The 27,769-nt window shown below is 37.1% G+C and overlaps 2 protein-coding genes across 8 annotated transcripts in view; one reads left to right on the plus strand and one right to left on the minus strand.

Moving 5' to 3' along the window:
- The window catches only part of UGP2 (UDP-glucose pyrophosphorylase 2), a 64,415-nt gene that overhangs the window by 2,976 nt on the left and 33,670 nt on the right, over window positions 1-27,769 (plus strand). For 5 of the 7 annotated variants that reach the window (XM_042932440.1, XM_042932444.1, XM_042932437.1 and 2 more), the window contains 2 exons: window positions 13,987-14,114; window positions 14,937-15,044. In XM_042932440.1, the coding sequence (XP_042788374.1) occupies window positions 14,001-14,114; window positions 14,937-15,044 (222 nt within the window). In that variant the 5' untranslated portion in view covers window positions 13,987-14,000. Of the gene's footprint in view, window positions 1-239; window positions 265-13,986; window positions 14,115-14,432; window positions 14,497-14,936; window positions 15,045-27,769 lie in introns of those variants that run through there. The other 2 variants (XM_042932442.1, XM_042932443.1) reach the window with 2 other exon arrangements.
- Window positions 14,121-27,769, minus strand: part of VPS54 (VPS54 subunit of GARP complex) — a 169,748-nt gene continuing 156,099 nt past the window's right edge. The window contains exon 22 of the mRNA XM_042932433.1: window positions 14,121-14,189. Coding sequence (XP_042788367.1) covers window positions 14,165-14,189 — 25 coding nt within the window. The 3' untranslated portion in view covers window positions 14,121-14,164. The remainder of the gene's footprint in view (window positions 14,190-27,769) is intronic.

Below are 27,769 nucleotides of genomic sequence, written 5' to 3' on the forward strand. Positions count from 1 at the left end.
TAAGTTTTCAAGTGTAAGGACTGGGATTTTTGTCTTTGAATTTTTTTGTACCAGATCAAATTGATCTTTGCTATATCACTTATTGATATTTCCACTCATTGACACTTAGCTTGTGCCATAGGAGAGAGATAGAACAATTATTGGGCTCCTAACTGTTTTCACCTGTTGTCTCATTTAAGCTTCACAAGAGCTCCTAAGAGGTGGATTTTAATTAGGACCTTACAGCTGAGGAAATTTAAGGAGCCTGTCCAAAGTTCACAACTAGTAAGCATTCAAATTACTATATAAACGTTTCTAAAACCCTTGTCATTTCCAGTACTTTTTGTTGCCTCTTACATTAAAAACCTACCTAGATGGCTTGTTTCTCTAACTAGACTGTCAGTTCCCTGTGGGCAAAGATAATATATCCCTATGGGAAATAGTGTCTTGAAGTGATGGATGCTCTAAAAGAATTTGTCATGGATGACAAATGAGAAACTCAGCATTTTCCATGTACTTTTTAGTAGGATAGTTTACATTTTTTATTTTCAGTTACAGTTTTTTTTTTTTTTAATAACACCACTTAGATTACATAAATGTTGTGAAAGATAGAAGGGTTTAGATTTAGGTTTGAATTCTCCTGACAGGTGATCTTAGATACATAACTTTTCTGAGGCTCAGTTTCTACTTACATAAACATTGGGTATTAATACTTTGCCACAGGGTTATTGAGAACCCGAAATGAGATGAATTATATGAAGGTCCTAGTCATAAAATAGATGGCCAGTGAGTTTTGCTTTTCTTTCTTGAAATGATGGTGTCCATTCAGATAGCATTGCCACCATAAATAGAGCCTTATGTCATCAACAGCAATGAACAGAGACAAAGCAGGTATCACTGTTCTTTATTTTCCTATTCTAAGTTTGGTGTTTAGGTCCCCAGGACTTGGGAGTTGATCTATTTAAAAAAAAAAAAAAAAAGTGCAGGAGTGGGAGAGGAGAAGTTTGAATTGTGATATGAATACATAGTTGATGAGTTTTTGTTTCAGTAGAGTCAACAAAAATATTTTGAGCGTTTACATGTGTATCCCTTATAGTGGGCACTTGAAATTCAGAACATCTAGGTATTATAACTGCGTGTTGTGTACACAGGTTTTTGAATGCCTGGTCAGGACTTGGGGTTTCTATACTTGGCTTGAATTTCTTCTCCCAGATCTAGGCAACGTGCTTTGCAGGAAGGCTGGGCATCTCCATTCTCAAGCACTTTGACCTGTCATTAGGTAGAAATGTTCAGTTAATGAAAATGCTTAGGCAAGAGTATTCTCAGTATACACTCCTTGGCTGAAAGAAGGTTCAACTTTATTTGGCCATCTCTCAAGTCTGTGTTCCTCTGGCACTTAAGTATCTTTCTTATAGGAAGACTCTCCTTTCCTGAAGATAAGCCCTAATTCCCTAGCTGTTGTGTTCTGCCCTCAGGTCACCTTCTGCCTGCCCGAAAATTACTTCCCATTTGCTGGTTTTCTCCACCCCAGGGGTTGTTGCAGGGCCCCCAGTTACTCTAAATAAATGTGAGTACTAGCGGAGTTGAGAAGGGACTCTGCATAATAGTCGGAGGTGCTAGGGGTCCTCAGCAGCTGTGACTTTTTACCAGGTTTGTCAGTAAGTGTCATTTGGGATTAAGCTTTTTTAAAAGTTCTAAGAGTTATAGGATAATCTCTCTACATGATTTGGAATTTATAAATGGTTCAGGAACTATTGTTATCTAGCCTGCTAAGGACATGTTATGTGCTTATACTGTAATATTAAAGGAACTTTTTTGAACTGTTTTTAATAGGCCATTATCTAAATTATGTAAAAATGTCCTTTAATATTCATAAATTGAGGTGCTTTCTTATATTTCAGGGGAAGCCATTTGAGTATCTGTGTGTCACTTAAAAAACATTTGAGGCCTATCGACTTTCCCATTTGTTGGAATTCTCTCTTTATGACTTTATTTTTATGATTCCTGCTTGGTAGATGGCAGCTAGCCAGGGAGGATTAGCTGAGCTAATTTTAACCGGAGGGGTCTCAGATGAATATACGGATGAGATGCAGTGTGGGGCCTGGTTGTGGAGGTTGGGCCTTGGCCTGTTTCTTCTCAAATCCTCAAACTAAATTTAGCTTATTGCTGATTATTTAGAGGACTAGGATGTTTTTAGCCCAAGGGGATTGTGACATGGATTTGAGGCAGTAGTAGAGGGGACAAAGTAGTGACTAAAGACCACTCCTCATTTTTTAAAGATGCGGCTTAGGATTCATTATGTTGCTAGAAAGAGAGGGGACTTAGTTACATTCAGAATCACAGTTCTAAGTGGAAAATTAAAAGAAACTCAGAATAAAGAGTTGAGCTGACGAAAACTTTGTTTTCCACCACGGACTTTGTAATCTCTGTGGTTAAATTCCCTTTGTTCTTGATAACTAGGTCTTTCTTCCAGTAAGATGGATGGTTTTAATTTGTGAAAGCCTACTGAAAAAAGAAATTGATAGGGAACGTTAGAGAAATAAGAAATATTAACTGGTACACTTCTCAGAAGTGCCATCTTAATATTCTGAAGATAAATTGAAAAATAACTTTAAAAGGAAATTACTCTAAAATGTTAATTTTGGATAGTAGGTGTTTTCTTGTAATATTGCTTCATAGAGACCCTTCTGTGTGTGTGATTTTTTTTTTCGTAGAAAGTTGTAATTTTATGAATTGTAGTAACTTTAAAATAATGGGAGACTTAATAATAGGATACTTAATAACATTAGTTGGCCCAATAATGAAAATGTTCCTGATAAAAGAAATAATATACTGTAGTTTTTTATTTTCCACCAAATTGTATTTGGAACTTTTATGCCTAAGTGCAGGTATTAGGAGTTCTCAGAAAGTCAGATATATCCATTTTTAAAAAGTTAATATAAACAAATATTTCAAAGTTACACTGTGGATTATATATAAAAAAACAAGTAATTAAGAGTTAACTGTACTAACTTTCCATAATGTGATTTTTCTTGATATCCAGAATTTATGCCAGTGGAGAAAATCCCAGAATTATTAGAATAAAATTTAGGGGCGGAGAGCCTCTGAGGGTTTGGGATTTAGTGAATGAGGAAGTATTATGATTCACTTACCACCATTTTGATTGCTTGGAATCTCTTTAGAAGCTTGACTTTTTCTAAAGACTGGTGTCCTTTTGACACAGCCTATATTTTCTAAACTATCAAATTTTGAACTTGGTGTAAATAGTGTTTGAATTGTGGACATCTTCATCTTGGGTGATTTGATGGATTGTTACAGGCACAATGACAATTAATTAAAACCATGTGTCTTAGATCTCTAAAATTCTTCTACCAGGCATGCATCTTTCTATGAATAACTTACTGAATTCTTTCAAAGTTGGCTTGCTGAGCTATCAAAAGAAAATTAAGCTATGTGTTTAATTGGGCTTTAAGTGGGGGAAAGGGGATAATACTCCATTTGAAAGCTATTTCCCAGTTTTCTGTTGGTGATGCAGGCATCCCCTTTAGTTTGTTGCAAAGTAATTGTTTAAGCCTCAGTTTTTTTCTCTGCCAACAGTCCCATTGTTTATTTCTCTCAGTCATTGCCAAATGAAATTGATTGTGCCCCAAATCATTTTGACAATTAAGGGTTGTTTTTGAGAACTGTGGAGAAATTGGCTATGTTGTCTAAGTTAACTTACATGAACAAAAAAATATTTCGTTTTCCAAAATATTTCTAGATATTAATTTTTCCTGTGTAAATCAAGAGAGTTCCCTGTTTTTCTGTGATTTCACTTGTATCTTTTAAAAAATATTCACTGTATTCTTGTACATAAAATAGTCACATTATGCTTAGTCCACTTTGGAATTATTAGTCACCAAAGTAAAAAATACTGTTCTAGGGGATATTTCCTTTAATAGTAGCTCCATTGCTCCTTGGCCACAAAAGCCTGCAGACAAGGTGTTTTGAGTTTGCTTTCCTCTAGTTGCTGTCCTGGCAAAGCATGATGTGATGTTTCATTTATGTTTAAACCCTTCCTAGAATTTTAAAACTTCCAAAGAGTGCAGGAAAATGGAATAACACAGTCCTATGCACTGTCTTAGATTCACTTATGCCAATGATAAAATGCTTGGCCTCGTAATAAAATATTTAGAGAGTGCATAAAAAACTTCAATTTTTCATTCCCCAGAAAACAAACAGTATAGAGGGAAAAGGTGAAGAGCATAAAAGGATGCTTATTCTGTTATATAATTTTAACCCCCCCAATAACCTCACGTTATAGACATAGTTGGATTTTTGCATGTTTTAATTCAGGCTTCCACCTGGAGATGACAAACCAAGTAAATGCACTAACCAAGAAAGGGAAGACCTTCCTCCAGGAAGGAGAAGCAGGGCTCCAGGGTTTGAATTCCAGCTTGGCAGTGCTACTGTGTCCTTAGGCAATTCAGCATCTCTGAGGCCCTGTTTCATCTCAAAGATAAGGGAATAGGACTCACTGACCTTAAAGCTTTAACAAGCTTAGAAGTTTTAACTAAATACACATCTATCAAATTACAGGACCAGCCTGCCAAATCATTTTTTGTGCTTGATGATGAGGATTAATGATGAGGATTTGATGTTGTATTTCTTTTTCCTCCACTCAGCAAATTAGTGTTCTAGGCCCCTTGACATGGCCTTCTTATATCTGTTCAACTTAATGCAAGGTGATATTATTTAACTAGTTGACACATCTCTTCTGAAAGTTCTGTTTTTTGGAAATGATATTTTATTTTTTTCCCTTAAGATTTTAAGAGCTACTCTTGTATGAGAGCGGAGTTAATGTCAATTATTAATGAGAAATCTGGTTTATGTGTAAATTCTAATAGTTACAAATAATTTTTTAAGTAAGCAGTGCATGATTAGCAAAAATTTTGATTAGCAAGTAGGTCTGCATATTCAGTGCTAGAACAGTTCTCAGAAGACTGGTACCTTTTATTTTTTTATCAAAAAAGCATTTATTAAGCATCATATGTATATAGAACTGGGTCATTTAAAAATCTATGTAAATGTAAATAGTCCTATAGTTTGCAATCTGAAATAACATTGAATTTAATACTAAAAGATCATGCAAAATCAACTGATAGAGTTTTCTTATGATTGAATGACATGGGTTATATTTTTCCTACATTAAGCTAAATCTAAATATATAAATTGCCCAATTTTATCTAATCTCTAAAGTTAGTGAAGGGGAGCCTAGGTGGCTCAGTCACTTAAGTGTTGGACTCTTGATTTCGCCCCAGGTCATGACCTCATGATTTGTGGGATCGAGCCCTGCCTTGGGCTCTGAACTAACAGCAGGGAATACAGCCTGAACAAAATAGACATGGTACATTCTTACAGAGATTATAACCGGTTGGGTAAGGGAGACATTGAATAAATTTTAAAAAGCACGATGGTATAAAGGAGAGGTAGAAGAATCTACCATGTGAGCATGTAGTGGGTAGCCATGCTTAGTTTAGAAAGATTTCTAGGAGGAGATTACATTTAAACTGAACTCTGACAAGTGGTATATATTAGTGGTTGCTCAGGTTCACTAATATGAGAATATGAGTTTTGATCTCTATTTCCACATTGTCAGGTGCCTGCGCTGTGTCAGGTGCTGAGTCAGGTGTTGGGAAAAAAATGTTTTTAATAACATAATATGGCTAGTGCCCTTAAAGTGTTGCAGACAGGCATCTAAGCAAAGAATTAAAATTTAAGGAGTGTTTGATATAATCAGAGGTGGGAGTGATTAAAACCTCCACATTAAAGGAGTTATTGAAAGGAAGGCCTTTTTGAATATTCAGAAGCTACCACCAAGAACACAGAATGCCACCCCCAAAATAGCAGAAGCTACTCAATTGCAGAGTTTAAACCTTTGGAGGGGCGGGGTTAAGTATCAGGGAGGTTTCCTGGAGGTTATGATGATTTTTATGATTTGGGAATTCATGCTGAGCCACTAATTTCTAATTTTTTCTTCCTCATTTTTGCCTACCTTCCTCTAAATATGTTGAATGACACTTGAGATGTATGTTTTGGAACAATCTTATAATAATTAGTTTGCTGTTAATTTCATGGAGCAGAAAATACCAACTTTTGTCTTAAAAAAATGAGGGACTTCTATCACATGAATTCTGAAGTAGCATGTTCTAGAGTTGGCTAATTGAGTATAGAGACTGCATCAATCTTTCCTTCCTTCTCTGCTTGCTTGCTTGCTTTTTTTAATATTTTAAGTTTTTTATTTTATTTTCTTTAAGAGAGACAGGGACAGTGCAAATGGGGCAGGGGCAGAGAGAGGGAGAGGGAGAATCCCAATCAGGCTTTGTGCCACGAGCGCAGATCCTGATACAGGCTGAAATCCATGAAACTGTGAGATCATGACCTGATCTGAAACCGAGAGTCGGACAGTTAGCCGACTCAGCCCCCCAGGCTCCCCTCTCCTCTGCTTTCTTAAGCCTATCTTTCTCATTCTTGGGTCAGCTTCCCTTAAGGTCACTAAATGGCAGAAGAAACAGGAGGTAAGTGGTGGACACATATGTACAGGGGAGGAAAAGGTTCTATTTCTTTCCATGTGTCTCTTTTTTCAGTGAAGAGCACCTTTCTCTTAAGTCTTTTGGCAAACTATACCCTATGGCTCACTGGTCAGAATCATATTATGTTTCATGCTTAAACCAATCTCTGGGAAGGCTTTAGACCAGTCTGGGCCCCGTGCTGTCTCTGAAGCATCTGGCCTTGGGGCAGACAATAGGTGACAGAACAGCATGGGTGTGGAGAGAAGAATGATGTGTATGGCTGCTATAAATGTATTAAGAAAAATGGAGTATAATCTATATCAGAGCTACTCAAAGCAATACAGGTAGCATTCACTTATTAGAAATGCATATTCTTCCTACACCATACCTACTCCAAGAGTCAGGATCCCAGGAGCTTGCCCAGGAATCTGTTTTAACAAGCCCTTCAGGTAATTTGTGTACACATTAAAGTTTTAGAAGCTCTATTGAGATATCACAAATGAATTAAGAAATTGCAACCTTTAGATGTTCTGCTCTAGCACTTTCATTAGCGTTGTCTACTCAAAAAGTTACTTCAGCTTGGCTATTAAAACATGTCTGGCTAAGGAATTTGTATTTATTTCCCATCAAATGCAAATCCCATCAATGAAGAAGAGAAGTGATATGATTGGGGTTGCAGCTTAGGGAGACCAATCCATTCTGCCTGGTACCACCAGATTAAAGTGACAAATGGGCAGACTGGTTTGAAAACTGTTGTTGTCATGACCAGGAGATTGAAAATGAGAGGAAAATTAAGGTAGCAGCAGTGGGAATGGAAAGCGATGAAGGAGAATTGTGGCAACTGAAGTGTATAGTATCGGATTGGATGTAATGTGAGGGGAAAGGAGGGAAGAGCCTTCTGTGAGTGAGGTTTCTAGGTCATCTAGGACTGAGTGGGACAATGTTCATATATTGGGGGGCAGGGAGGTGAGTTTAGTTTAGACAATTTGGACGTGTTCAGTGTGAGGTATCCAGCCCTGGTATCCAGGTGGGAAAGGTCTAGAAGGCTGTAGGGAAGGTGAGTCTGGAGCTCAGGAAAAAAGATGAGGATACGAGGCATATATTTGGGAGTTATCAATAAGGATACTGGGATACTGGTAAGGGTACTATTGAAGGGAAAAGTGGTCTGGGGACAGAATCTTAAGGAAACCCAGGGAGTAGGAGAAGAAAGAGCCAGTTAGGGAAACTGAGGCCTGGTCACAGAGGTGGAAAAGATACAGAGTAATATTGAGTAACGGAATTCAAACAAGAAAAGATTTTCTAGGAGGAATACTCACAAATAACTGAGTTTAAGGACTGCAATGAGAGCCCAAAAGAGGATGATTAGCTTTAATTGGTCATAAATCTAGTCAATATATGTCTTTAGTTTCATCCATGGTTATATTTACAGTTGCCAATACATTCTTGGGAGTTCTATACTGACAGTAGCCCCCATTATCCACCGTTTCACTCACATGCAGTCAACTGAGGTCTAGAAGCAGATGTTCCTCCTCCTGACATATTGTCAGAAGGTCAATACTGCCATACCCCAGAGATACTTCAGGTTTGGTTCTAGACCACAGTATTAAGCAAATATTGCAATAAAGGGAGTCAAATGAGTATTTTTTTGTTTGTTTCCTAGCACATTTAAAAGTTATATTTATACTATAATATAAGCTATTAAGCATGTAATAGCATTATGTCTAAGTGTATGTACCTTAATTAAAAATTTTTTATTGCTAAAAAATGCTAATCATCATCTAAGCTTTCAGCGAGTCATAATCACTGGTCACAGATAACCATAACAAATATAACAATAATGAAAAAATTTGAAATATTGCAAGATTACCAAAATGTGACACAGAGACACAAAGTGAGTAAATGCTGTTGTAAAAATGGTGTTGATATACTTGCTCAATTCAGGGTTACCACAGACCTTCAGCTTTGGGGGGAAAGAAGAACAAAAATGAATGCAATATCTGCAAAGTGCAAGAAGAGCAAAGTGCAATAAAACGAGACATGCCTGCCGTAGCCTAATACTATATCACAGTGCCTACATCATTCACCTCGCTTCATCTCATCATTTAGGCATTTTATTTTCTCACAGCATCACAAGAAGGCTGAGTACATTACAATATTTTGAGACCGCATTCTCATAACTATTATACTATAGTTATCTTTTTATTGTTAATCTCCTATTGTGCCTAATTTGTAAATTAAACTTTATCATAGCTATGTATGTATAAGAAAAAACATAGTAAATATAGAGTTTGGTATTATCTGTGGTTTAGGTCATCCACTGGGAGTCTTGGAACACAGCCCCCATAGATGAGGGGGAACTACTATACGTGGATTGCAAGCCATTTCCAGGTTAAAGATTAAGTGAGCTCTCTAATTCTCTGACTTTGGGTTCCTCTCAATATGAGTTTCCAAGGAAGGTTGGGACTGATAGAGCTAATGAGTAGTGGGTGGGAGGTGGCCTGGGGAGAGCTCCTAACCTCTTTGTTGCTCTTGGTATTCTTTCTATACCCTTTCCGTGGCCTGTGCATTGTGAAGCTGGCTTTCTCCTTTAGAACGTGAAGTTGTTTTGTTTGTGCCAGTATCAGGATGTCAGGGAAGGGTATTATGTATACCTCTTAGTTGATGAAATGGATGAAATGAAATACCTGAATTAAATGAAAATAAATGTTAGATTGAATGTCTCCTACCTCTTGATTCTATTGCTTTCCTCTTCCCCCACTCCCTTTTTTTTTTTTTTTTTTTTGCTCCAGTTGGATAGGGGAAAGTCCATGATGTTGAAATTTTAATTCTTGTGAACAAGGAAGAATTAGGAAATTGAGGTGGCAGGAAAACTTCTTAAAAAAAATAGTTACTGCCTGTTATATCCCAAATTGACTAAATTATAATTAAATCAACCAGGACCATTCTAGTAAGCCCATGTGGAGATGAGTTTCCTGTCAGTTCCACTGGGTATAAGAAGACATTCTGATAGAAATGCTTTTGGAGGAGAGTACTTATGAATTTTGTGCCAGGGATTAAAGAGAGTCAGAGTAGGAGGAAAAAATGAGCAGGATGTTCTGCCTCATTGTGGTGGGATGGGGCTTTGCTTCTGACCTCCACCATTAGCTGGTTCTGTAACTTTGGATAACTCATTTAACTATTTCAGCCGCAGTTTCCTCATCTGTAAAATGTTGAGGGTAGATTAAATTCTCCCTCTCCTCTCTAAAAATGTTTTGAGTTATCACCATCGTAATGAAATGTTTGGTTCCTAATCCACTCTCTAACGTTGAGGATGATCCATTTTCTATTGCTAGAAAGTAAGGAGGGATAAAACATTTGGGAGGTTAGAAATCTTGCATTATTCAGAGGATTCTTTAATTGACTTTCAATTAGAAATACAACTATCATTGCTGGAAGTGTAACCTGAGAAGTCCAAGAAAGCTTTTAAGGTCTGTACTTCTTTTCCTACCCCAAATTCCAGACCTTTCTTAAAAAATTCAGGATAGATAAGGAAGAGAAATGCAAAGAGAAATGGTTTCTAGCTATGTGTCTCCCGATCTGTGTCATGTCTTTAAGGTAGATACTCTTCTTGATTAAGCATGTGTCCTTATTCTTGCATATTCTTTAATCCTTAAAAGTCCTTCTTTATTCTTTTTTTATTTTTTTAAATGTATTTATTTATTTTAATGTTTGTTTATTTTTGAGAGAGAGAGACAGAGTGCAAGAAGGGGAGGGGCAGAGAGAGAGGGAGACACAGAATCTGAAGCAGCTCCAGGTTCTGAGCTGTCAGCACAGAGCCTGACACGGGGCTTGAACCCACGAACCACGAGATCACGACCTGAGCCGAAGTCAGACGCTTACCCGACTGAACCACCCAGGCGCCCCTATTATTATTTTTTAATTTACATCCAAATTAGCATATAGTGCAACAGTGATTTCAGGAGTAGATTCCTTAGTGCCCCTTACCATTTAGCCCTTCCCCCCTCCCACCACCCCTCCGGTAACCCTCAGTTTGTTCTCCCTATTTATGAGTCTCTTCTGTTTTGTCCCCATCCCTGTTTTTATATTATTTTTGTTTCCCTTCCCTTATGTTCATCTGTTTTGTCTCTTAAAGTCCTCATATGAGTGCAGTCATATGATTTTTGTCTTTCTGTGACTAATTTCACTTAGCATGGTACCCTCCAGTTCTATCCACGTAGTTGCAAATGGCAAGATTTCATTCTTTTTGATTGCCGAGTAATACTCCATTGTATATATACCACATCTTCTTTATCCATTCATCCATTGATGGACATTTGGGCTCTTTCCATACTTTGGCTATTGTTGATAGTGCTGCTATAAACATGGGGGTGCACGTGTCCCTTTGAAATAGCACACCTGTATCCCGTGGGTAAATGCCTAGTAGTGCAATTAGTGGGTCATAGGGTAGTTCTATTTTTAGTTTTTTGAGGAACCTCCATACTGTTTTCCAGAGTGGCTGCACCAGCTTGCATTCCCAAGTCCTTCTTTATTCTTTAGTCACTAAAAAACAAAACTTCATTGGTAGCACTGCCCAGAGGATGGTGTTGGAAACGCAGTGGAACAGGGTGGAAGAGGTGATAGCCTCCTTAGAATATTCTTTTGTTGTGTAAGCTGTTCATATCTGTAGAGTGACTGGAGGGAATACAAATTGTTCTTTGTGTTTGGTGCTATATCAAAGAAATGGAAGAATAGGGAGGAATAACTCTTACAGACATTTGTTACAATTTGAGTTTGAATCTGGGTTTTTTTTGAATCCATATCTTAAGTTTGGACCTGCTGCACCTGGCAAAGATCACATGTACTATTAAATGTCTTTCAGCCAACCTTTCTTACCTTGGCTTCATAGGGAGGATAGTGACATGGGTTCTGTGTGTTTTGGCCTTAAATCATGTAGATTGATAGGCTGTTGTTCTGTAGAGGGAGTCTCCAAAGTTTGGTGGGGTTTTTTGTTTGGTGTTTTGTTTGGTTTTCCTGTTCTCATGTAGACAAATCTCAAACAGCTATTAATAATTATTTTTGAACTTTAGGGTTACACTTATAATTATCTCATTTTGGCATTTGCCTAGAATATAGGTTAAATGTTTCCATCACTAATTTTTTAGGAATGTGACTGAATACTGGCTTTCAGGATATAACTTCAGCAACAAAGCAGCAAGTCTGTTGTTAGCTGCCTTTGAGTCCAACAAAAAAACCCTTATTTTAAAAATCCTTATAAATTTCTTGATCTATTTTAATCCATCAGTGACACAGAATCAAAGAATTCATGTGTTCCTTAATTTAGAGGTTTTATGCTTATGTTTAGTAGAATTTTCTTGCAAATTATTTCTTAAACATTAACATGGGAGTTGGCTTAAAGATTGTGGGAGAGATATCCCAGGTATGCTGGTTCTGTAACCTTGGATAAGTCATTTAACTGCTGGGGCAGCAGGGTTGGGGGATACTTAACCTGTGATAAATTTTAAATTGCAATTAAGTCAACCAAGAGGTGAATGTGTATAGTTGACGTCACACTAACTCTAGTTTAAAATGTTCTACAGGAGTTTTTTAGTTACCTATCATAGTTATGTAAACCTACTCATCCATTGTTAGGAGCTGTGAACAGATGATAATCAAGTTGCTACTTACTAGTGGAAACATACATTTAGGTTGTTTATGAAACACACATGTGTGTTTCTTAGCTCACAAAGAAGTTATTTATGAACCACTATTTGGGTCACTTTAAAGTTTTACTGGAGTCCATAAACTTAGTTGTGTTGTGGTTTATGCCTAGGAAAAGAGCATAGTTAGGAGTGCCGGGGTGGCTCGGTTGGTTAAGCGTCTGACTTCTTGATTTTGACTCAGGTCATGATCTTGCAGTTCATGGGCGTCGGGGGCTCTGCACTGACAGCAGGGAGCCTGCTTGGGATTCTCTGTCTCCCTCTCTCACTGCCCCTCCCCTGCTCATTCTCTCTCTCTCTCTCTCTCTCTCTCTCAAAAAAAAAAAAAAAAAAACAAACCACAGTTAGAAAACAGCTATTTTAGGATTAGATTGTGTGTTCTCACCTAATTTCCTTGTTTTTCCCCTCCCTTGGATTTTAATATTACAGGAAATGTATTTTAAAAAGTTTTTGAAGAGCAATGTTAAATATCTCATTTGTTAACATTTGTAGGTATTTAGGAGGAGAAGCTGTCTACATTAAATAAATTGCTTCAGGAGTTACATAATTTACTAATTTCTGCTCTCACAAGTATCTTATTGGTTATGTTGGCTTTAATTCTGTGTGAATAAATGTTTTCTTCTGCCCAGATAACAAATAAAAGAATTTATGGTATGTGTGAGTATTTTTAGTTTCACTGAAATGATTCTGGTAAATTAATCACCATTTGTAGAACTAGTTATCAAACAAAATGTTTGAACATAAGCTTCAAAACTACATTTATAAAATAAGTTTGAGTTACATATTGAAGAGAAAAGGTGATATGAACAGTAGTCTGACTGTTCCTTATTTCATAAGTAAAAGACAAGATAATTAGATAGCTGAGCATGTAAAACAACTTGTGTTGGCATATTTTTCCCAAGGTGCTTAGGCTTGGGATGTTTTCTTGTTGCATATTTTTCTGTTTTTACTTGTTTACGTCCATCAGGCATTTCTGTTACCTTTAGTGAGTCACCTGTAGTGAGATCCGTCTGTGGCCAGAGATGGCCATCTATGCCAAAAGCCCTGATAGTATTGTCTGACACAGATAAGCACTGAAGAGTCTAGGCTAAAACTGAGGGCAATAAGTGGGCAGGGAGCTCTGTGTTCTCCTTTTAAGTGAAAATTTTGATGCCAGACACATAGAGGCACCTGGGAATTGCCAGTATCTCTCAACGGGTTTTTCTTTAATAAGGAATGTGAAACTGGAGGGCTTCACTTCTAAAATGGAAAGAATTCCTTAATTTTTTTCAGCTGGACTGGAAGGGAACCTTTTTTTTTTTTTTTTTTTTTTTTTGCTTCTGTGAAATTGCTAAGCCCTTTCGGTTCTTTTATCTGGCAGCAGTTCCATAAGAGCATGTACCATAAAACATACCTTTATTAACATTATTCCACCTCTCATTTTTCTCCAGCTTTGATGGCTAAGAGGGAAACATTAGTAGAGATAGAACTAAATGCCCAAATGAAGATTAATCCTTTTATTCCCACCTGCCCCATCTTCCCAAAAGCATTTATTAGTGTCTCAGATATACTAGTAATGCAGGTAGATGTAACAAATTTGAGGCCATGTGATTATATAGCTCTAATTAGTTGACACTACTGATATCCTTCGAGAGGATAATGGGACTAAAGGAGTGAACCCTTTTCATGTTCTGATAAACTAAAAATAAATCAGTTATAGCTTACCAGCTATTTGAATGGCTGTCTGATTTTTTTTCTGTTGGCGATTTTATATTTTTAAGATCTTAGCAAAGCCATGTCTCAGGATGGTGCTTCTCAGTTCCAAGAAGTCATTCGACAAGAGCTAGAATTATCTGTGAAGAAGGAACTAGAAAAAATACTTACCACAGCGCCATCACATGAGTTTGAGGTAAGGACTCTGCAGTGTTTCTTGCTTCCATCCATCTACATGCTGAGTTGTTATTGCTGCTGTTGATCATCCAGCCTGAAATAAGCACAAAATATAATAGCATTAAAAAAAAGTAGGATTGCTTAACAATTAAGGATTTTCAACATTTTCCCATTGTTAAACCATTGTCTTTTTTTTTTTAATTCTAGGAAGTTTCTAAAGTCTAAAGAATCAGAACAAAAAATTATTTTTTTTGTGTTCTAGTATCGTTGGGTAAAAAAATGGGTAACAGTACTCAGTTAGAATTATCAACCATACAACCTGCATGCCTTTTTCCAGAGAGCCAGTTCTAATAGAACCATGCTACTTTGTCAGCTGTGTAGAGATTTCCCAGTGTAGACAGGTATTTTTACTTTTCTGTTTATAAATCAATAGATCATCCTTTTCATTTTCAAATTTCAGTTCATACTTAATGTTTTGAGGTTAACTGTGTTTTGTTCCTTTTTCTTTCAGTGAAAGTGAATTTTCACTTAAAAGAAGTAGAAAAAAAGTACTGGCAAATAAATGTAGAGAACCAATTGAAATTCCCATGGACCAAATGGTGTTGAGTTTACATATAACTGCTGGAAGATTTGGGGATTATTTGCTTATATTCCTTTAAGTGTGGTTCCTATTAGCTTTTCTTCCTCTTCACTTTTAAGTTGGGGGCATAAAAAAGTCTCTGCTGTACTCCATGTTCTAATAGTGTAATAATTTAATTGAAAGGTGTTTTAAATGTATAATACATATCTATGTTAAAATTAAGCATTCTGCTCATTGTAACAAGAACTTCTATTTTCATAGCACACTAAAAAAGACCTTGATGGATTTCGGAAGCTATTCCATCGATTTTTGCAAGAAAAGGGACCTTCTGTGGATTGGGGGAAAATCCAGAGACCTCCAGAAGATTCGGTAAGTTTTAGATAAAATGTATGAAAATTTAAGGTAATTCAAGACCTGGGTTTAAATTTGGGGGTGAGGTACTGTGGGGGACCTGTAAGAACCATCACTTTACATTCTCTGTTCCTCATGCCAAAACTACAGAGATAGCCTACTGCTTTCCCCTCTGTTAGTCCCATCTTTTCAGTCCTGCAGATGATTTAGGAAAGTCTAATCTCCCTATAACACTACCTCATAACTTAAAAATCCCTGCATATGAGGCAATTCTTTTGCAAAGTACCAAACACATAGTAAGAGCTTCCTTTATGTTCTTTTCTTCCTTCTCTCTCCCAAACCATCCGATTTCTGATAGCCTATAGTGTCTTGTACAGATGCTAAATCACCTACTTAAAGCTCTCCTCATGCTTTCAACCCGTCTTTAGCCATATTTCCCTTGCCTGTTTTTCACATGTTGTATTTCCCTGCTTCTAGACTTCTGTGTATATCATTTCTTTGGAATACTTTGGTCTCTTCACCTGTCAAAATCCTGCTCATTCTTTGAGGCTCAGTCCAAATGCCTCCACCTCTGTCATTGACCCCTAGCATAAAGCTGCTCTGAAGAAGTGTAGTGCAGTAGTGTCAGAGGTACAAATCCTAGTTTTACTACTTAGGAGGTTTATGTAAAATGAGAATAATACCAAGTGACATATGTACTTTACAGGGCTATGAGGCTTCATTAAGAAGCATATATGGAAACATGTTAAACCATGAAGCATTTTTCAGATACTAGTAGTTACTTCTACCATCATGTAGCACTTAGCTGGCATGAGTAGTAGTTGTTTGTATGCATGTGTTGTCTTCCTGAGAGACCTTGAAGGCCAGGGAACCATGTGTCCTAAACAAATGTTTGTTGAATGAATGATCTAAATGCAGTTGATTGTCTAGGAAATAGGTTTTGTTAACATATTGACCTTTCTTCTCTTTCCTGTCAGCAGTTTTGACATCTCACTGTTTGTAGCACTTTTCATGGCAGGTAGAAGAAACTTGATAGAGCGGAGCAATTGTATGTAGATAGTTTAGCTCTTGAATGTCTGCAGTCTTCTAGTATCTAATTAATACTGGTTTTAAAACAAGGCTGTTTTGAGCAGGGTTTTGGCAAAGTTCTGCCTGAAGGCAAAGTTCTATATTGACTATGTTTGTAAAGTTTTATGGGAACATAACTGTACACATACATTTATATACCATCTATGGTGACTTAAGCTAATGGAGTCCCTTGGATTTTTTCTTGAGAAAATCTTAAATATAGTTCCTGGTTAGGAGTGCTTTTATTTCCAGAATGTGGAACATGCTTTTTAGTTCTTAAACTTGTTAAAGTTTAAATAACTATAATTTTGCCTAGAAGTTTATTCCTTATTGAAGTAAATTCATTTTTCTAATTAATCATAGACCTGGACCTGGGCATAAAGGTGTAGTTAATTCTTGCTTGCATACATGGACTTTTTTTTTTTTCTACACAAACTTAACCTTTTGATGATAGAGCCTACCGTGTAGGAAGGCACACAGATTCATTACTTTTAGTATATTGTAAGGTTCAGGATTCTGCTTTGTCAGTGAGAAATCTGCCTTTGTGTATTTTGAGAGAAGATTGTGCTATAAAGAAGGGTTTCTTGGAATATGGATTGCAGGGTGGGGAAGGAAGGGAGGGAGGAATCAGAACCATCTAAGGATTTTTCCAGTTCAGAACTACCATCCCCAACAAGGTTCTGACAAATACTTTCAAGACACTGTGTGCCCATAGTAAGCCATAGTTACTGATAGGAATGCAGAGTTGATACAGAAAAAGAATACAAAAAATAGAATTTTGGATAGAATTTTATTTTGTGAAGTCTTTTCTGTTTATAAAAGTGTAAGTCTTCATTAAAAATGTTGAAGCCTAGGTTTTGAGCATCTTTTAAAATACATGGTTATAATCCCATCTGCCCTTAATGTTGAAGGTTTCAGAGTACAGAGGCAAAAGATAAGTTTGTTCTTTTATGTCCTGAGCTTCTTGAGGCCACAAATGTTACACTCTGAATGTTAAAAACTTTTGCAAATAATTATGAGAATACAGATTATGGGACAATATTGTTCACCTTGCTTCTCTACATTCTTCCAGCTCCCTTCTTCCCTCCCCCCTTTCCTGTAGATTTTCTGTCTCTTGTCATAGAGATTATACAGAGATCAGTTTTTCTCTCAAATCATAACTTTTTTTAGCACACATAGGTTTTTGTTTTTTAGATTTTTTTTTTAAGTTTATTTATTTTGGTGGGGGGAAGGAGTGGGGGAGGAGCAGAGAATGGGGGGGAGAGAGAATCCCAAGAAGGCTCCGTGCTGTTGGCCTGGAGCCTGATGTGGGGCTCGATCCCACAAACTGAGATCATGGCCTGAGCTGAAATCAAGAGTGGAACACTTAACCAATTGAGCACGCAGGCACCTCTGGTTTCTGTTTTTTAAATGCAGGTGATACTTTAGCCTCCTAACCGAAAAGAAATTATTGTGGGAGAATAGTCATTTAGAGTAACATGTCTCACATCAGCCTTGCATCAAAGCTGTGCACATAAACATTGTCATGATAGAATATCTGTTTTTGTATAGGAGTTGGCAGACTACCAGTTGGCCACCTTGTTTTATAAATAAAGTTTTATTGGAACACAGCCTGTAGCTACTGTCATGAGACAATGGCAGAGTTGAATAGTTAGAACTGAGACCATGTAGCCTACCCAACCTAACATATTTCCTTCTTGGCCCTTTATGGAAAAATTTTGCTGACCCCATTTTAGTATACTTTTTTCTTCTTTGGCCCTCAGAAAACTGAATTTAAATGCCTTTTTCATTCAGATGATTACTTTTTAAATAAAAATATTTGTGTAAATACTAGATTGAAGGATATACTTATAGGCATTGAAATTTTATGTTTTACTGTTGTGTTGAATACTTCATCTTAACTCTGTCCTCTGTCAGTAAGCATATACATTTGTAAAAAAATTTGTTGTTGTCTAAGTGTAGTTGACACATAATGTTACATTAGTTTCAGGTGTATAATATAATGATTCTTAATAATTTTATACATTATGCTTTGCTCACTACAAGTGTTACCATCTGTCCCCATACAGCACTATTACAATAGCATTGCATATATTCCCTGTGCTGTACATACCTTTTATTCCTGTAACTTATTCTATATCTGGAAGACTGTATTTCCCATTCCCTTTCCCCCAATTTGCCAATCCCCCCTCCCCTCTGGTAACCATGAGTTTGTTCTGCACATACATGTTGTTCGAAAAGCCTATTGAGTCCATATTTTATTGAATTCTGGCTAAAAGAAAAAAACTCAATTTATGGAGTTATGGTATGGATAATGTTTGTTCCAATTTTGTGGAAGTTAACTACATAAATGTTGTAATCGAGGTATGTCTTGATACTTAGCTACGTTAATAAATTTTTAAAAACTGTATTAAAGTACATGTTTTGGATTAGAGCAAGGAAGGACCAGTCAGCATGTACAACTTCATTTGACCATTTCATTCTTTTCTAGAGAGGCTGTTAGTGACTTGTTCCTGAACAAACTTAATGTTTAAGTTTATATTTTGGATGTAGAGGGATGGGAATTAGATAAAAGAAACAAGGAGATAGAGTCTGCTCAAGAAGGTAGTACTGTAGCTGACAGATTGTTTTGAGCTCTAACTTAAAACCTGTTTAAGGTGCATTCTCATTTATGTGAAAATGTTCTCTAAAAAAGGCTTTTTCATTTAGAGGAACCAAGGTCTTGATTTGATTGTCATTGTTCTTGTCTCTACGTGAATGGGGAAGATTTATATAGGGTCAACTCTTTTTTTTTTTTTTTTTTTTTTTTTTTTTTTTTAAATGCAGAGAATTGGCATGAAGAATATCATATAATGTGATATTTTAGCTTCACATTTTTTGTTTTGCCCCATAAAATAATTGAGAGTTTTTCTTAGTCTGTCAGTACAAAACATTAAAATGTGTGTGTGTATTTTTTTTTAATTTTTTTTTTTAACGTTTATTTTTGAGATAGAGAGAGGCAGAGCATGAACGGGGAGGGGCAGGGAGAGAGGGAGACACAGAATCGGAAGCAGGCTCCAGGCTCTGGGCCATCAGCCCAGAGCCCGACGCGGGGCTCGAACTCACGGACCGTGAGATCGTGACCTGAGCCGAAGGTGGACGCTTAACCGACTGAGCCACCCAGGTGCCCCTAAAATGTGTGTGTTTAAATGGTAAGGCATTCTGAGAAAGTTAGTGTATGTGTGCAGAGTAAAAATACAGTTGTTGTTTGTTTTTTTTTTTTTTAAGATGAACCATAGTCTATTGTGCAACTAATGTTTGCACATATTTTTTTTGAAAGACTCACTAGAGGCAGTTTGGTCAAGGATTTGACATGATGTGACACAGGATGGTTTGCTTTGAGCATCCCCTGTTGGGTGAAAATTTTCCAACTTCAGTCAGCTAATGGTATAGCCATTAGAGATTTGTTTTGGGTGTGTACATAGATAAAAAAGATCTTGAATGTAAACGTGCTACACAAAAGCCAGAACGCCTGGGTGGTTCAGTTGGTTAAGCATCTAACTCTTGATTTTGGCTCAGATCGTGATTTCATGGTGTTCCTGAGAGTGATCCCTGCATGGGGCTCGTGCTGACAGCACAGAGCCTGCTTGAGATTCTTTCTCTTCTCTCTCCCTCCCTCCACTCATGCTCACTCATGCTCACTCATGCTCACTCATGCTTGAATCTCATTCAAGAAACTCTTATTGGCCTTCTCTCTCTCTCTCTCTCTGTCTCTGTCTCTGTCTCTGTCTCAAAATAAGTACATAAAAAAGCATTCCACACAAAAGGAAATAGTGACATTTAAGAAACTGGCTGTGAGGATATAGCTGGCTGGCTACCAAAGAGTCTCATCTTTTCCTTGATGTAAAGTTTTAAAATGGTAATATATAGAACTACTAATCTAAGCAAATATATTTATACTAATTTAGCAAATATTGCCAAAGCTCTAATTCTCTACCTTTTGATTCCACGATGAAATTAACAGTCTTTAATTTTTTCCCAGAACTGTCTTCCTTCACATGCCTTTATATACAGGGCCCTTAATTTCTGGAAGGGGATGGGACTAAGGAGGCTGATCTTGGGCCTGTGATCCTTAATTCCATTTTGGTTACTTAATTTGTTTCTCTACAGAAATAGTAATGGTATATATGTGGCCACTTTAATGTCAGTTCCATGATTGGCTTTGAGAGACTTGAGGTAATAGTGTTGGACCAGGGTCTCTAACTACTACCCTTGTGTGTAGAGCAGAGGGCAATCCACTCCCACAGACCTGAGTTCCTTGGGAAAATCATAACATAGGTATAGATGGTAGTAGCACTCCTTGAACATGCCGTTGCCCCCTGCCCAGTCCCTATCCACAGAGATTCTTTTTGGACCGTGGCTCATGCTTTTCAAGACCTAATATGGATAATTTTATTTATTACAATCTCCAAATTTATCTTTTATGTAGGCATTTTATGTCTTATAATCAGATAAGAAAAATAGATCTGCGAGGTTCTCCTATCTTACATCTTCAACTGTGGTGTAACTATAAGGGAATTTACGCTTATTAACTATGTGATAGCCCTGAACCTACAAGATTGGTTCTAGGAGAATTTTTATATAAAACAAGATGGATGGCTCAAACATACCTATGATCCTTTCTGCCCGCTAATTCCTTGGGGATATTTTACTACAGTTGACCCTTGAACAACATGAGTTTGAACTGTGTGGATCCAGATATACATGAGGTTTTTTTTATAATACTGTAAATATATTTTCTCTTCCTTATGGTATTCTTTTCTCTAACTTACTTTCTTGATAGAATACAGTATATATTACATATACAAAATATATGTTAATCTGTTTACATTATTGGTAAGGCTTCCATTTAAGACTAGGCTATTATTTCGGGGCGCCTGAGTGGCTCAGTCGGTTAAGCCTCCGACTTCGGCTCAGGTCACAATCTCGCGGTCCGTGAGTTCGAGCCCCGCGTCGGGCTCTGGGCTGATGGCTCAGAGCCTGGAGCCTGCTTCTGATTCTGTGTCTCCCTCTCTCTCTGCCCCTCCCCCATTCATGCTCTGTCTCTCTCTGTCCCAAAAATAAATAAAACGTTAAAAAAAAAAAATAAAAAAAAAAAAAGACTAGGCTATTAGTAGTTAAGTTTTGGGAGAGTCAGAAGTTAATATGTAGATTTTGACTGCGTGGGGGGTTGTTGCTCCAACCTCTCACATTATTTAAGGGTCAACTCTAATTCCTTTTCCTTATTTTAGATGAGATGTGAACAGCAGACTCTGTGCTTGTCCCATTGTGTAGTCAAGATGAGACTGGAAGGTCTGTACCAGGCATCTCAACCTGGGAGGTCTTTTTAGGGATTGTAGGCCCTTCATAGATTTCTTGAAACTACAAGTAAAACTGTGTATAAATATACATTTTTTCAGGTTAGATTTCCTTTCATCAGATTCTCAAAGAGGTTCATTACCTGTAAAGGTTAATGAAAGGTTCTCTTTCTCTTTCTCTCCCTTTTTAATGCAGAACTACTCTCTTGAATCTCATTCAAGGAACTCTTATGGGCCTCCTCTCTGCCAGTCACTAGTTGGGGCTACAAAAATAAGTATTCTTCCCTCTGGCATTTTGGCCTCAAGTTTGTGGAGGAGATGGACCCAGAAATGGCTAACTACGGAAGACTGCAATAAGCAGTCCATAGGATGCTGCGGAAGCATCTAACTCCCATGGGGGCTTAGGAAAGACATCGTGGTGTTAAGGTGATCTCCTGGAGTGAATTTGAGACAAGACTTCTCTGATTATGGGAGGAAAAATAAAGAGAAAAAAAGGCTTTGAGAATAGTAGTAGTATAAAAATAATAGGCTTATAGCATGTAGCTTGTTTGCTGGTTGTGGAGCATATGGTGGATAAGGCTACTTTTCCAAGTCTAGAGCTGAGTCTCTTTACCTGCCATTTTGGCACCTGCTCACTGGCCGAGATGTCAGAAACTGCAGTTTCCATGTAAGAGAGACCTTAATGGTGGGAAATTGGAACAGATTTTAAAAACCATGCTTCACCAACTACCTCACACAATTTGTTCAGAGTTTTCAACATTGTAAAACATAACCCAAATAGATTAAAATTAGGTGCTTATTCTGTTTGGGTTTTTTTTTGTAATTTTGATTAACAAACCTTATAAGGTTAATCAGCATTTTAGCTGTTAATGGCTTTTATCTTTGAATGTCAGGTTTATTGAGGTAATTAACATATAATAAATGATACCCTTGTTCCGTGTTATGAGTTTTGGCAAATGCATCCAAATGCATTTGGTTTTTGCACCACCAAAATCAAGAATTAGAACTTTTCCATCATCCCCAGAAGGTCCATTGTGCCACTTTAAAATATGTTTCTTCTTAAACCCTTGCAGGGCTCTGGTTCCCACTTTACCTTTTCCCTTAAATACACAAGCTGAACAAATACGTATCTTTCTAAAATATTATTTTTTCCTTCATTCAGACTTCTCTCAAGGAAGAGGTGGGCCTCGCTCCACCCTCAGCTAGCCTTTCTCTTAGCCTTTATCCACCCACTCACACCTGCGGTCTCATCTTCTATAAAGATTTCTTTTTATAGCCTCTGGCCTTTTCCCCCTTCCCCACCTTCATTCTTCCAGGGCTGCTTCAACGATGTGAATTACATAAATGAAGTGTAGTCTATACTTCTTTAATCACTGGCTATTTAGTACTGCAGAGTTTAAAGCTAATACACAGCATAAACAGGATGACGTCAAGAGGCTTCAGTTTCATTTTTTAGGGAATTTGGGATTATCACGGTTATTTTGAAAGAATTTTTGTCCACATACTATAGGAGGGTTGGCTTATAGGGAATATACAAGTTTGATTTTAGTAATGAGCAGTTCGGTCACATAAGCAGGTTAGGTTGGATTTTGGACCTCTTATCTCTTCTATTAGAACTTTTTTCCAACTCCAGCTTTTTCCCAACTCCTTTTCAACAAAGGTCATCTACCTTTCTCTTTTCTAATCCATGCTAAAGTGGAAAGTTCTTTGAAAGCTACCACTTTAGCTGATAAGGATATGGGCCAAATGACCCACAAGGTTAACTACTACTTTTATTACTTCAGCTAACTTCTATAAACGAGTGATGAATACATACCTGTTTGTAGTGTTTGAATTTTTCTTTTACTATCTGTATATATTACTTTTGTTCCCCAAGTTTTTATTTAAACTCCAGTTAGTTAACCTGTAGTGTACTGTTAGTTTCACGTTTAGAATTTAATGATTCATCACATACATGCAACACCCAGTGCTCATCAGAAGTGCCCTCTTTAATACCCATGACCCATTTAACCCATCCCACCGCCTATCTCTCCTCCAGTAACCCTCAGTTTTCTGGTTTGCCTCTTTGGGGTTTTTTTATCCATGTTCATCTGTTTTGTTTCTTAAATTCCACATATGAGTGAAATCATATTGTATTTGTCTTTCTCTGACTTATTTTGCTTAGCACAATACTCTGTAGCTCCATGCACATTGTTGCAAATGGTAAGATTTCATTCTTTTTGATGGCTGAGAATATTCCATTGTAAGTATATACACCACCTCATGTTTATTCATCAACGGGCATTTGGACTCTTTCCATAATTTGGCAATTGTTGATAATGCCATAATCATTGGGGTGCATATATCCATTTAAATCAGTATTTTTGTATCCTTTGGGTAAATATCCAGTATGCAATTGCTGGGTTGTAGGGTAGTTCTATTTTTAACCTTTTGAGGAACCTCCATAGTATTTTCCAGAGTGGCTGCACTAGGTTGCATTCCCACCAACAGTGCAAAAGGGTTCCCCTTTCTCCACATCCTCCACAACACCTGTTGTTTCCTTTGTTGTTAATTTTAGCCATTATGACTTGTGTGAGGTGATAGTTCATTGTAATTTTGATGATGAGTGGTGTTGAGCATCTCTTCATGTGTGTTAGCCATCTTTATGTCTTCTTTGGAATAATGTCCATTCATGTCTTCTGCTCATTTTTTAACTGAATTATTTGGTTTTTTGGGTGTTGAGTATGATAAGTTCTTAATATATTTTGGATGCTAATGCTTTATCACATGTCATTTACAAATACCTTCTCTCATTCCAAAGATTGCCTTTTATTTTTGTTAATTGTTTACTTCTTTGTGCAGATTTTTATCTTAATGATATCCTGATAGTTTATTTTTGTTTTTGTTTTCCTTGCCTCAGGGAAGGGAATTTGCTAAGACTGAGGAAAGGTGCTACTGCCTGTGTTTTCCTGTATGATTTTGATGGTTTCCTGTCTCACATTTAGGTCTTTCATCCATTTTGAATTTATTTTTGTGTATGATATAAGAAAGTGGCCCATTTTCATTCTTTTGGATGTTATTGTCCAGTTTCCCCAACACCATTTGTTGAAGAAGACTTTTTTCCATTGGCTCTTCTTTCCTGCTTTGCTGAAGATTAGTTGACCATATAGTTGTGGGTTCATTTCTGGGTTTTCTACTCTGTTCTATTGATCTATATGTCTGTTTTTGTGCTGGTAACATATTGTCTTGATCCTGACAGCTTTGTAATATAACTTGAAGTTTGGAATTGTGATGCCTCCAGCTTTGCCTTTGTTTTTCCAGATTGCTTTGTCTATTTGGGGTCTTTTGTGGTTCCATACAAATTTTAGGATTGTTTGTTCTAGCTGTGTGAAAAATGTTGGTGGTATTTTGATAGGAATTGCATTAAATGTATAGATTGCTTTGGGTAGTATGGACATTTTAACAATATTTGTTTTTTCAATCCATAAATATGGACTATTTTTCCATTTCTTTGTGCCTTCTTCAATTTCTTTCATCAGTGTTTTATAGTTTTCATAGTGCAGGTTTTTTTACCTCTTTTGTTAGGTTTATTCATAGGTATCTTATGGTTTTTGGTACAATTGTAAATGGGATCAATTCCTTGATTTCTCTTTCTGCTGCTGCATTTTTGGTGTATAGAAATGCAACAGATTCTATACATTGATTTTTGCATCCTGAAACTTTAGTGAATTCCTGTATTGGTTCTGGCAATTTTTTGGTGAAGTCTTTGGGTTTTCTGCATAGAGTATCATGTCATCTGCAAATAATGAAAGTTTGGCTTCCTCCTTGCTGATTTGGATGCTTTTAATTTCTTCTTGTTGTCTGATAGCTGAAGCTAGGATTCCTGGTAGTTTGTTAAATAACAGTGGTGATAGTGGACATCCCTGCCTTGTTCCTGACCATAGAGGAAAAGCTCTCAGTTTTTCCTTATTGACAATGGTATTAACTGTGGGTTTTTTATATGATCTTTATTATGTTGAGGTATGTTCCCTCTAAAACTACTTCACTGAGGGTTTTTATCATGAATGGATATTGTACTTTGTCAAATGCTTTTTCTGGATCCATTGAGAGGATCATAGGGTTTTTAACCTTTCTTTTATTAATGTGATGTATCATGTTGATTGATTTATGATATTGGTACCCTTGCAGCCCAGGAATAACTCACACTTGATTGTGGTGAATGATTCTTCAACATACTGTTGGATTTGATTTGCTAATATTTGGTTCAGAATTTTTGCATCCATGTTCATCAGGGACACTGGCTTATAGTTCTCTTTTATAGTGGAGTCTTTGTCTGGTTTTAGAATCAGGGTAATGCTAGCCTCATAGAATAAGTTTGGAAGTTTTGTTTCCTTTTCTATTTTTTGGAATAGTTTGAAGAGAACAGGTATTAACTCTTCTTTAAATGTTTGATAGAATTCCTCTGTGAAGCCCTCTGGCCCTGGACTTTTATTTGTTGGAAGATTTTGATTACTGATTGCATTTCTTTGCTGGTTATCAGTCTGTTCAAGTTTTCTATTTCTTTCTACTTCATATGTTTCTAGGAATTTATTGATTCTTTCCAGATTGTCCGATTTGTTGGTGTATAATTTTTCATAATATTCTCTTATAAATCTTTTTATTTCTGGTGTTATTATTTCTCCTCTCTCACTTGTGATTTTATTTATATGTGTGCTTTCTATTTTCTTTTTTATATGTCTGGCTAAGGGATTTATCAATTTTATTCTTTAAAAGAACCAGCTCTTAGTTTCATTGATCTATTCTGTTTTGTAGTTGTTTTTAGTTTCTATATCATTTATTTCTACTCTGTTCTTTAGTCCCTTCTCCTGCTGGCTTTAGGTTTTCCTTCTTTTTCTAGTTCAGTTAGGCCTAGTTGAGGTTGTTAATTTTTTTTTTTTTTTAATGTTTATTCATTTTTGAGAGAGAGAGAGAGAGTGTGAGTAGGGAGGGGCAGGGAAAGAGGGAGACACAGAACTCAAAGCAGGCTCTAGGCTCCGTGCTATCAGTGCAAAGTCTGACACAGGGCTCAAATCATGACCTGAGCTGAAGTCGTATGCTAAACCAACTGAGCCACCCAGGCACCCCAGGTTAGGTTGTTTATTTGAGACTTTGTTGCTTCTTGAGGTAGGCCTGTATTGCTATATTTTTCTCTCTTTTGCCATATCTCAAAGGTTTTGGACCTTTGTTTTCATTGTCATTTGTTTCCATGTATTTTTTTTTTAATTTTTTTTTTAATGTTTATTTATTTTTGACAGAGAGAGACACAGCATGAGCAGGGGAGGGGCAGAGAGAGAGAGGGAGACACAGAATCTGAAGCAGGCTCCAGGCTCTGAGCTGTCAGCACAGAACCCGACATGGGGCTCGAACTCACAGACCGTGAGATCATGACCTGAGCCGAAGTCAGACGCTCAGCCGACTGAGCCACCCAGGCGCCCCTCCATGTATTTTTTTTAAATTTCTTCCATTTCCTAGTTAACCCATTCATTGTTTAGTAGGATGTTCTTGAACCTCCATGTATTTGTGGTCTTTCCAAAATTTTCTTGTTGTTGACTTCAAGCTTCATAGTGTTGTAGTCAGAAAAGATGCATGGTATGGTCTCAGTCTTTTCATACTTGTGGAGACCTGATTTGTGACCTAGTATATGATGTATTCTGGAGAATGCCCCATGTGTACTTGAAAAGAATGTGTATTCTGCTTTGGGATAAAATGTTCTGAATATATCTGTTAAGTCCATCTGGTACAGTGTGTCATTCAAAGCCATTGGTTCCGGTGTGCCCGGGTGGCCCAGTCAGTTAAGTGTCTGACATCAGCTCAGGCCATGATCTCACAGTTTGTGGGTTTGAGCCCCGCATCGGGCTCTGTGCTGACAGCTCAGAGCCTGGAGTCTGCTTCAGATTCTGTCTCTGTGCCCCTTGCCCACTCATGCACATGCTCGCTCGCTCTCTCTCTCTGTCTCTGTGCCCCTTGCCCACTCATGCGCATGCACGCGCTCTCTCTCTCTCTCTCTCAAAAATAAACAAACATTGTGGGGGCAGGAAAGCCATTGGTTCCTTGTTGTTTTTCTTTTTAGGTTATCTGTGCATTGATGTATATGGGATGTTAAAGTCCCCCCCCACTATTATTGTATTATTATCAATGAGTTCCTTTATGTTTGTTATTAATTGTGTTACATATTTGGGTGCTCTTAACTTGGGGGCATAAATATTTACAATTGCTAAATCTTGCAGGATAGGTCTCTTTATTATGATATAGTGCCCTTCTTCATCTTTTGTTACAGTCTTTGTTTTAAAATCTAGTTTGTCTGATATAAGTATGGCTACT

The sequence above is a fragment of the Panthera leo genome, chromosome A3, assembly GCF_018350215.1.
Source record: "Panthera leo isolate Ple1 chromosome A3, P.leo_Ple1_pat1.1, whole genome shotgun sequence".
NCBI classification, from domain to species: Eukaryota; Metazoa; Chordata; class Mammalia; order Carnivora; family Felidae; genus Panthera; species Panthera leo.